General features: G+C 36.5%; 1 protein-coding gene across 6 annotated transcripts in view; it reads left to right on the top strand.

Annotated features, from left to right (window-relative positions):
* The window catches only part of CUL3 (cullin 3), a 118,528-nt gene that overhangs the window by 80,471 nt on the left and 26,544 nt on the right, over positions 1 to 11,513 (top strand). For all 6 annotated transcript variants that reach the window (XM_064587153.1, XM_045867861.3, XM_064587154.1 and 3 more), the window contains 2 exons: positions 4,776 to 4,962; positions 9,860 to 10,005. In XM_064587153.1, the coding sequence (XP_064443223.1) occupies positions 4,776 to 4,962; positions 9,860 to 10,005 (333 nt within the window). The remainder of the gene's footprint in view (positions 1 to 4,775; positions 4,963 to 9,859; positions 10,006 to 11,513) is intronic.

Here is an 11,513-nt window from a genome sequence, read left to right as displayed (position 1 = left end):
GTGGCTGGCTGGCTCAGTCATTAGAACATATGACTGGATCCTCAGAGTCATGAGTTCAAGCCCTGTGTTGGGGGTAGAGTTTACTTTAAAAAAATAAAAATAAAGATTTATTTCCCCCCACACACGGATAGTCAGTTGTTCACTCCATCATCATTTGTCAAAAAGATTGTTCTTTTCCCTTTAAATTACCTTGGCACCTTTATGAAAAAAATCAATTGACCGTATATGTATGGGTCTGTTTCTACACTCTGAGCTATTTCGTTGATTTCTACGTCTGTCCTAGGCTAGTTTTACGCTACCTTGATAGTGTGAAATTTCTTTTGTGTACCCATCTTTTTTTTCTTCCCTCCTTTAAGTCCTTTGATTACATTAAATTCATTTGGTCTTTTCCCTTACCTTTAATGGGTATGTTGGAGTTGAAATAAAGATCATGCGGTTCTTAAGTTTAAATTTAAGATAAAGAATTAATACTTTGAAAAGCTGTAAAATTACTGCCATATTTATACTTAGTTGAAAGTCAGTTTTCAGATATAGGTGAACGTAGAAATAAGTTAAAGTTCGAAATTTAGAGTAAAATTAAATTGTAGGCCTATTTTAATACCTGCCTCTGTAGTTCCATTTATGTAATAGATAGAATTAAATGAACATTTTTATGTGATACACCTCAAGGAAATGTTTTGAAACCCAGGTGTTTTAGGTCAGTGGCTAAGTCAAGAGGTTTTGCTCTTACCTGTTTCCAGATATGTCTTACCTAGGGAGTAACCTTAATTGTCAAGCACAAGTTACATGTGATTTAGTACCAAGGATATTGATTAAGCAAGTATTGAGTACCTTACTCAAGTTGTAAGCCTCTTCAGACAGAGGTGGAATTAAATCATCTCTAACAGCTTGACTGTTGCACTCTGCAGCTGCCATGGGTAATATATTTTAAACAAAATAAACTGCTTGATAAATGCTAATGTTGGTTTTCAGAGTCGTGCTTTGTAAAGACCTAGTGAAAGTAATGGGAGAAACAAAAACATAATCTAATTTTCTAAAGCTGTTATTAGAATTACTAGTAATTTTAGTGGTTCAGGCTTACTCTTCCCTTGCCCCACCAGCTTGGGATCACTAAGGCTAATGAGCATCATTACATAGAGGATAAAATTAAGCAAAAAGTTCTTCTAATATTTCACATTTTAGCTAAGTCACAAACCAGATGCCTGAGTGTAAATGGCATATGTAGGATGCTATTCCTGTGGCTCCTAAAGCCTTCTGGCTGCTTGCATCTTGAACCAGGGGCATTGTGAGAAGGCACTTCAAGTTGGTACTCATACCATGTATTTCATTGTACTCTGCTGCGTAAGTTATTATTAGCTGGCTCTTTTACAGAAATCATCTCCACAAATTGGAGAAGATAGTTAAAAGTATTTAATACTTTTTAAAAGGAAGCTGATTTTGAAACTTCAACATTGTTTTTTTACGAGTTCAGTAAAATGGCGTATTAGTTACTTAATGCTGCATAACACATCTTAAAACCTAGGGGTTAAAACAACCACCAACAATTTATTCTCTTTCCTAGTTCTGTGGGTTAAAGATTTAGGTGGGGCTCGGTTGGGTAGTTTTGGCTCAGAGTTTCTCATGAGGTTGTGAAGATGTCAGCTGCGGCATCAGTCATCTAATGTTTGTCTGGGGCTGGAAAACACACTTCTGAGCTATTGGTATACTCTTCCTTCCACAGGGCTGACAAGTTCATTTCGCCTGTTGATAAAGAGGTCTTAGTTTCTCTTCACATGGGCCTTAACCACATGATTGTCCTTGCATCCTGGTGGCTAATTCTCCTCCCTAAAGCAAGCCATCCAAGAGACCCAGGCAGAACCTGAAGTGCCTTTGTGACCTAGCCTTAGAAGTCACATATTGTCACTTTCGGATTTTCTTGATCACCCAAGTCAGCCCTGATACGGTGAGGGGATCACACAGGGGTAAAACATACAGGATCATTACAGGCCATCTTGGAAGCTGCCTGCAGAAGGTGGCATTTATTCATAGTGTCACATTCATCCACATAGGCTGCTAAAGCTATTTCCTTTTTTTATGTATTTCTTTAATTAATAGAAGTTTATATTATTTAAAACAGCTAAAATCAGGACATAGGTAAAGTGGTAGTCTGTAGCTTGGATTATTATTAACTAGCATTTGGTTTTTGAAAGAGGTATGGGTATTAATTATTAATACATATTTTTCTGAATGTTCTTCATTATAGTTCTTAAATTTTTCTGAGAAAGAGTCTGAAGTATAAAAACTAATTATGGACAATAGCAATATTAATGTCGGGCAGTAGAATAAAAATAGAAAATGATCAAGCAACAGTGATAATTGATATTTCATTAAGAAGTTATAACAATCATTAGTGACATAATTTCACATCATATAAAGGAAAATGGTTGAAGTACAAGGTGAAATAGACAATTCACAATCATAGAAGTCCCTCACAGATGTACTGACTGACCAGACAATAAAAAAGAAGATATAGAAGATTTCATAATTAGCAAATTAAAATTGAAAGCTTTACAGAGAACTTTGAACTCAGAAACAAAATACCCAGATTGCTCTTGGGAAATACCTGAGGCTGGCATAACCTTATTACTAAAAGTGAACAAGGAGACTACAAAAAAGAAAAAGCTATAGGTTATTCAACCTTAAATGCACAAATCTTAAATAAAATACTAGCTAGTCCTATTCAGCAGTGTATTGAAAGAATGATTCTGTGTGTCCAAATAGGATTTATTCCTTTAATACAAAGAAGAAATTTGTTAAAATATAGTTAAGATTTTATTATATAATAAGTTAACCAACCACATGCTGTCTTGCCAGACATTTCAAGGAGAAGACCAATTAATGATTTCTACAGATGTACAAAAAGCATTTGTAGAAGTCAAGTCTTCGTTTCGTATTTCCAGGATATGGGGGACCCTTAACCACCTAACAATAGAATGAAATGCCTTTACTGTCATATGGATATATCTGATGAGAGACCTAAAGCAAGCAGTAGTTAGTAGTAAAATATTAGACCCCTTCCCATTAAAGTTAGGAACAAGCTTTAGGATATCTGCCCTTATTACTGTTACTCAGTATTGTTTTATAAGTCCTAACTAACACACCAAGAAAAAAAAAGTTTTATAAAATACCTGGAGTTGACAGAATTTGTAGACCGTGTGTAATCATCTGAGAACATTGAGGAGAGTTCATTTGAAAAATCAACTTTTCTATAAATCAGAGTTAATCAGAAAATGAGATGAGGAAAGTTATATTTTAAATAAGAATCATAATCTTCCTAGGAATCATTCTAACAAGAAAGGTAGAAGACTTCCAGCAAAAGGGCAATAAAAACAAAAGAATATGAAAGGGCAAATGTGCCCTGATGGGAAATTTACATGTTACAGAGGAGGAGGTATTCCATTTATGTTTAACATTAATACCATTGTCTGAATGGGCATGTTCATGTTACATACATGTGTATTTGTATTCCTGTGTGTGTATGTAGATATGTAGGAAAAGTCATAAAGGATGCACGCCGAATTGCAATAGTTCCCTACGGGAATGATCTGTAATTGTAAAATATCACCTAAGAAGGTATTTCTGGTTCTTTGAATATGATTAAGCAATAACATATGTAAATAAGTCACCTTTAGCATGTACATAATAATTATCAACACTCTAATAACAGCACCTATTTAACTTGCTGGAATTAACATTTATAGCATTTGAAATGGCTAACATAGGTAGACATACAGAGATCATTTGAGGCAAAGGAATGTGCCTCATCATCACTAAGTTTCTCTCAATGCTCACTTACCTGACAGTCCTTTAGAGCAACTTGAGCTGTTGCTCAGATTTGTGAAAGAGAGAATGACTCTCCAGATCAGTTACATAATCAATGTCCCCATCTTCATGCCCATTCTTCCTGAGCTGCTTTTGAGAAAGAAATAGCTCTGGATAGTAAATCAGAGTGATATATCCTACTGTGAAGACTTTGTGGCATCATACATCCCTGTAGACGTGTAGGAACTGAATCATATACGTGTGCAATTCTCATAATGTCCTATGGACCTAAGAGGCACATAATGAACCAAAAAATTACACATTCATTCTTCATACTGCTTTTTTTTCAGTATTACATTTTATTCATACCATGATATGTTGCAAAAATTATCACCTGCACTTCAAAACAGATTTCTTAACTGTTTTTCATGTTTTTCTAGAATTATCAGGTATTTAATTTTTTTTTCATTTGGTCATACAGGCAGTAAATACAGTCAACTTGGATTATAAATTTTGATTGTATGATAGAAGGCCTTAGCTCAGGCTCACTTTGCTTCTTTCTATGAAGGAAGTTGCTGAGCAGAAGTAGTGTGGATCAACTTGGGAGGAAGATTGTAGAGTATTTCTAAAATTAGCAGTGCTATGTTGATTAACACTTTATTTTTACCTAAATATTAAAGCAGGTCAGTAATAATCTCTGCTGGATGACATTTTTAGACCAGGCCTTGTATCTTCTGAAACAAAAAAGTACATGTCTTTTCAATATTTTGTAATTTGAATCACCATTTTCTCTATAGTTTCTCCAAATAAGTGAGATTTTAGTGAAGGGTCCTAATTCTTTGTTGTAAAGGGAGTTCTTTGTTGTAAATTATCTTTTTAATACCCTCCTTCCTGCTTGGTCAGTTTTACTTTACTAATTAACTAATCTATAATCTTTCAAAAAGTCTAATAATGTCAATCTGATGGAATTTCAGGAAATTCAACAAGAGACGGATATCCCCGAAAGAGAACTTGTTAGAGCTCTGCAGTCCCTCGCCTGTGGTAAACCAACACAGCGGGTTCTTACAAAAGAGCCCAAGTCCAAGGAAATAGAAAACGGCCACATATTCACAGTTAATGATCAGTTCACATCCAAACTACACAGAGTCAAGATTCAAACAGGTATCTGGAATTATATGTTTCCTCTTAGAAAAATGGTACTTTTTCCTCTAAAGAAATTATTATCTGTTGGATTTCTGTCTTTAAAAAAAATAATGCTTGGGGCGCCGGGGTGGCTCAGTCGGTTAAGTGTCCTGCCTTCGGCTCAGGTCATGATGCCAGGGTCCTGGGATCGAGTCCTGTATGGGGTTCCCTGCAGAGCGGGGAGTCTGCTTCTCCCTCTCCCTCTGCATGCTGCTCCCTCTGCTTGTGCTCACTCACTCTCTCTCTCTGTCTAATAAATAAGTCTTAAAAAAATAAAAAATAAAAAAAGTAATGCTTTTCTGGTGCTGCATGACACATAGGCTTAAGGAATTAAGTAGTTTTTATTCATATGTGTTCCTGTCAAAATACAGTTGAATCCAAGTTCAGTAAGCATTTAAAAAAGTAATTGGTGGTGTGAACAGGGTACTTATTTCTATATGGTTTTCGAGAAGGAAATAAAATTTTGTTAATATATTGGTAGTTACAAAATAACTTTTTAACTGGCTGAGTTAACTAATGACATCTATTTTTAAAACTGATTTACAGATTTCTCAAAGTTGGGGTTATCTATCCAGTGTGATTTTCAGATGCAGCTATTTATGTTTAATAGTCTTTTAAGTTTCAAAACCTTTAAAACCCATATTATCTCTCTAAAAACATAGAAATGATCCTATTGTGAACAATTTTTAGTTTGTTTTTAGTTTTAATTAATAATGAACATCCTACTATATATTTAACATAGTGTATGGTGTGTGTTTTCTATGTACATGAAGTGGAAAAGGCACTTTACCTTTACTGATGTTTAAAATTCTAACACAAGTGGCTCAGTCCTTAAGCGTATGCCTTTGGCTCAGGTCATGATGCCAGGGTCCTGGAATCGAGCCCCGCATCGGGCTCCCTGCTCCGCGGGAAGCCTGCTTCTCCCTCTCCTACTCCCCCTGCTTGTGTTCCGTCTCTTGCTGTGTCTCTCTCTGTCAAATAAATAAAATCTTTAAAAAAAAATAAAATTCTAATATAGTTTGCTCCCTGATTTCAAATTTAGTATTAGATAAACTTCCCAGGGCTGACTTCATCCATTACAGCTATGTATGTAGTCTATGTAGTAAAATAGTATTTTAAAGTAAGTTTTAAAATGATGCAGTTCTTTTGATTTTAAAAAATTGTATTTACATTATACATTAATAAAAAGATGAGGTCTTTTAAAAATTATTTTTATGTCAAATATATAATTGATTGCCAGATTACATTCATTCAGAAATGTTACATACACACTTCTGCTGACCTTTTTGACCCTGATTGGATTTGTATGCCCTCTGAAGCAGAGTGGTGTCTCTTTTAAAGCATTGCCTACTTTGTCCCATGGTTGCAGACCATATCATTGTATCTTCATCACCAAAATGGCCCCATGTTTGGACACAGATGTAAACTGAAAATGAACTAGAACTACATTAAAGAGAGTTATGAAATAAAATATTTGTTTTCCCTAGTGTCAGATATAAGACTTCATAGTTTTAGGCAGATACAGGTTTTGGATTTTAGGACTTATTTGTATCCTAGATTTAGAGGAATCTAGATATGTGGTGATATACATATATCTGAATTACCAAACCTCACCCTGCTTTACCCTAAATAAGTAACTCTTTGTAAGCCCAGATTCCATCATGTCCAGCAGTAATATTTTCAGATACTATTATTGTCATCAAAAAAACAGTCTTCTCTTCATGGATTTTTAATTTTGGGTGGTGGTGGTCTTTGTGTAGTATTTTAGATCTAATTAAAATAGAATTTTTTAAGGGTGCCTGGGTGGCCCATTCGGTTAAGTGTCCAACTCTCAATTTCAGCTCAGGTCATGATCGTGGGGTTGTGAGATTGAGCCCTGAGTCAGGGTCTGTGCTAGGCGTGGGACCTGCTTGGGATTCTCTCTCCCTCCTCCCTCTGTCACCGCCCCCCGCAATCTCACTCTTGCTCACTCTCAAATAAATAAATTTTTTAAAAAAATAGAAAATTTTGATGTTAAGTGTGTGTATATAGTACTTTAAATCTAATTAAAATAGGGGCGCCTGGGTGGCTCAGTCGTTAAGCATCTGCCTTCAGCTCAGGTCATGATCCCAGGGTCCTGGGATTGAGCCCCGCATTGGGCTCCCTGCTCGGCGGGAAGCGTGCTTCTCCCTCTCCTGCTCCCCCTGCTTGTGTTCCCTCTCTCGCTGTGTCTCTCTCTGTCAAATAAATAAATAAAATCTTTAAAAAAAAAAATCTTAATTAAAATAGGAATACAGTTATGTATGACAAGGAATTCAACTAGATGATCTCTTAAAGTTCTTTTCAGCTATAAAATTCTGGAAAGAAATAATGTTTTCATTTTGAAATATTACTTAGATTATCATGACTCTTAAAAATGTTTTGTATACATTAAAATTTTCTCTCTGTGATAAGTATTGTGACCACACAGATTTTCTTAAGTTGTCAAAATATATCCTTGCCTTTTGGCTCATAGTCAAAGATTCAGAGACTCTGTCTTTACCTAATTCTGCCTTTACTATAGTCAGTAATAGAAGTTCAAACAAAGAAGTTAAAAGTATTACTCAAATAACACAGCCTTTGAAAAGAATTAGATTTGTTGTAATCCACAGCAGTTTCCATTGTTCACAGTCCTCCCCGCCACCACCAGTCACGTTCCCCTTGCCCTTTCCTTTTCCCTGATACAGCTAGATACATATGTACCCATTGCACAAGCAAATGCCTCTGTTACCTTCTTCTTAAGGGAAGGGTATGGTGTGAGGCTCTGGGAGTGAGCTTCTGCCCTCAAATTTTAAAAAACATAATTCAGTGTGTATCACCACGGTCTTCCCATTTATCTTGGAAAATACCTCTTTAGGTGGCCAAATCCTACAGAATGAAATAGATTGTTTTAAAAAATTATTTCTTCCTCCAACTTTTTATTTTAAGTATTTTCAAATCCATAGAAAAAGAAATACCATAATGGACGAAGGTATATGGCCATCACCAGTATTTTGAGTCCTTAAACTTTCTGCCCCATTTGCTCTGGTGCCTTTGACCCCACTCTCCCCCTCTCCCTCCATATATGTATATATTTGCTACAGTATTTTAAATTAATCAGCAAACATCACACCTCTCCCCGCCCCAAAATAGACTAAGATTTTTTTTTTTTTTTAAGATTTTATTTATTTATTTGGCAGAGAGACAGCGAGAGAGGGAACACAAGCAGGGGGAGGGCTAGAGGGAGAATCAGGCTTCCGGCTGAGCAGGAAGCCTGATGTGGGGCTCGATCCCAGGACCCTGGGATCATGACCTGAGCTGAAGGCAGACGCTTAACGACTGAGCCACCCAGGTGCCCCTAGACTAAGATATTTTCTAAAGTAATTGTAGTACTGTATCACACCGAAGAAAATTAATAATTCCAAACATATTTATTTGTATAAATAAATATTTATGTACCACCCATATTTATTTGTCCACAGTTGTCTCAGAAATGCCTTTCCAGGAGCACCTGGGTGGCTCAGTTGGTTAAGCATCTAACTCTTGATTTCAGCTCAAGTCATGATCTCATGGTCATGGGATCAGGCCCTGAGTTGGGCTCTGCCCTCAGTGGGGAGTCTGCTTGAGATTCTCTCTTCTCCCTCCCCGCCCCCCTCCTTGCTCACACTCTCTCGCTCTCTCTTTAAAATAAATAAATCTTTAAAAAAAAAAATGTCTTTCATATCTTACTTTTTAAATCCAGGATTCAATCATGGTCTCCCCATTACATTGATTTTTATGTCTTTTTAGTTTCTATTTACTCTAAACCAGTACCCCCCCTTTTTTTAATGACATTGACTTTTTTGAGGAAAAGCATTATTCTTTTTTAGTAGGTCATCTTAATCTAATTTTACTCTTTTTTGTTAAGATATTGATTATCTTTAACTTGGGAAAAGATACTGAAAATAGAATTCTTAACCAAGGGGTTCAATTAGAAACAGCTGAATGGATATGTACACCAGAATGATGTTCTACTAAATTGTACAGTCTGCTATCTTGTGGGTGTGTCCATGCGTAAGTCAGCAATGTCTTATGTGCTTCTTTGTAGTTTTCCAGTTTCTGCCTCCAGAAATTTAATATCTGTCTCTCATTGATGACCAAATAAATGAAAAATCAGTTGCCATTTTTCTTTGTCTCTTACTTCAATTAGAGCAGAGTTGTAAAAGAAAGGGGCTTCTATATTTATTCCCTGAGCAATTGCCTTGAAGACGGTAGGGAATAACAGAGTAAGACTTCTCTTCTCCAAAAGGTTGGAATAGAGTGTGCATTAGTGATAATGAGATTGTGACCAAAAAAAATCAGTAAGATATAAATTTTTAGGTAGTCTGTGACAGGTACAAATAAATTACTTGCTCCTTTAACTGACATCCCAGTGGTACTTTCTGTTTATTGAGCTAACTGCATCTGGGCAACGTATAACTCTATCCTCCTCTTAAAATATCTTGGCATGATGTTAGTAAAATACTAGTTGGCCCTGTAATGAAAATTATTTACTGGTAATTTTACTACTAAGTACATCCAGCTACCATTTTTTCTTCCAGGAGAGGAATCCTTGTATTTTATAAAAATAAAATTGGTTTTATTCTCTCTATAAAATTAAATTCCTAATATTTAAAAATAAGTTACAATTGCAAGATTTTTAGATCCATGATTGTTAATTATTTAAATATTTGTTAAAATGTTGAATTAGGCGTCTTTTGAATGTTTACTTGAATTAATAAATCTGTGTGTATACTCAGGTTGAAATTGGTTTTTCTATGTGGATAATACTAAAGTGTTTATTATAAACTGCATTTTTTCATTACGTGGTAATTACATGGTAAGTGTCTTTTTCTTTTAGTTGCTGCCAAACAAGGTGAATCTGACCCAGAAAGGAAAGAAACGAGGCAGAAAGTGGATGACGACAGAAAACATGAGATCGAAGCTGCTATCGTGAGGATAATGAAATCCAGAAAGAAGATGCAGCACAATGTATTAGTAGCAGAGGTGAGGGTGCTTCGAGACTAGATTAATGTAGGAAAAGCAAAATAATACTAAGAGTTCAAATTTAGGAAATCACTATATTCAAGTTGTTTATAATTTTAAAATGAGGAAACCAGAGTCAGGTAACACTTATCATTCAAAGTATGGCACTTACTTGATAATTAAACACAGCAGGACATCCAAATATGCACACTTTAAGAACTAATATATTTGTAATAAAAAATAATAGAATAATAACACATGAATAAAAAATTTTCCCTGCTACTTAATATTTTTGTGTTAAACAAGCTACCTTTATTTCTAAAAATAAGTGTTGCCATTGAAATAGGTAAATGATTAGGGCTGAATAAAGTATTGGTGGTAGAGGATAGAGAGCTAAGTGAAGACGAATGGGAAGTCGAATGGGCAGGACTTACTGACTGGTCATGGGACACACGGGGAGTCAAGGACCCGTAGGTTTCTGGCTTGGAGGCTAAATGGAGGGAGGGAGGGGGCAGCGTGCTACCGTGTTCTGCATTAGTGGTATTCTGTACAAGCCGACTTTACATCAAATGGCAGAGGAAGAGAATTACGTGAGGGATTGGTCAGTCATTGCAAAACTCACGACATGTTGGCAACTAGGTGACTCATTAGTTTTCCCAGCCATTTTCAGGACTCTGGTAGAGTGACAGTGACAGCAGTGTCTCGAGAAGGAAGTGGAGCTGAAAGGACCAAGAGAGGGCCTTGTCCTTTAGGACTGAGTGTGAAGTTGAGGTGTCCTGGATTTTGTTTTTCTGATGGGAAGATATTCAGCATGTTTATAGCCTAGGAATAAAGAAGGAATACTTGAAAGAAAATGGGGTGAGAGGACTTGAAAGGTGAGAGGACTGTGTAGGGAACACAGGTGGGTTGTAGACATGTTGACAAAGATCGTACTGACTATGCCTCTCTCGAGAACCCAGGGCAGGGTGCAGGGGGTGTGCTAAACAAGGGTGGATGCAAGTGTGAATAAATGCATATGTGCAAGGTGGTGGGAGTGTGAGGAATTACAGACTGAAAAAGGATGTGAGGTGATGGTGCTCAGGAACTTGCTGAACTCGAACACATTAAATTTGTGTTATCAGTGTATACCAGAGATTGGCGGACCTTTTTTTAATGGCCAGTTGCAGTGTGAAAGCAGCCACCGATAACAAAAGAGTGTGGCTGTGTTCCAGTTAAGGATTTACAAAATAGGCTGCGGGGCTATGTTTGGCCTGTGGGCTGCATCTTGTCTCCTAGTCTGCCCTGAAGGTGTAAAAACGACAACTTTACTCAGCAAGGAACTGAGTAGTAGATTCTGAATGATGTAGTAAATGTGGAGCCAGATGTTTGTTGAAGAGAACCAAAGGAATCTGGGAGTTGAGGTACTGCTGAGAGTGTAGCTAAAAGTGATCTTGCATGCAGTCTGGACCCCATCAAGGATGTAAGGTCAAAAGAAGTTGTTAGTAGCTTAGGAGAAGGGTCAGAGGATGAGAGATCTCACCTGGATTGAG

Source organism: Mirounga angustirostris, unplaced genomic scaffold (assembly GCF_029215605.1).
Source record: "Mirounga angustirostris isolate CCGP_5_RB_7025 unplaced genomic scaffold, mMirAng1.0.hap1 SCAF_3, whole genome shotgun sequence".
Lineage (NCBI taxonomy): Eukaryota > Metazoa > Chordata > Mammalia > Carnivora > Phocidae > Mirounga > Mirounga angustirostris.
This window is presented reverse-complemented; position numbering and strand designations above follow the sequence as displayed.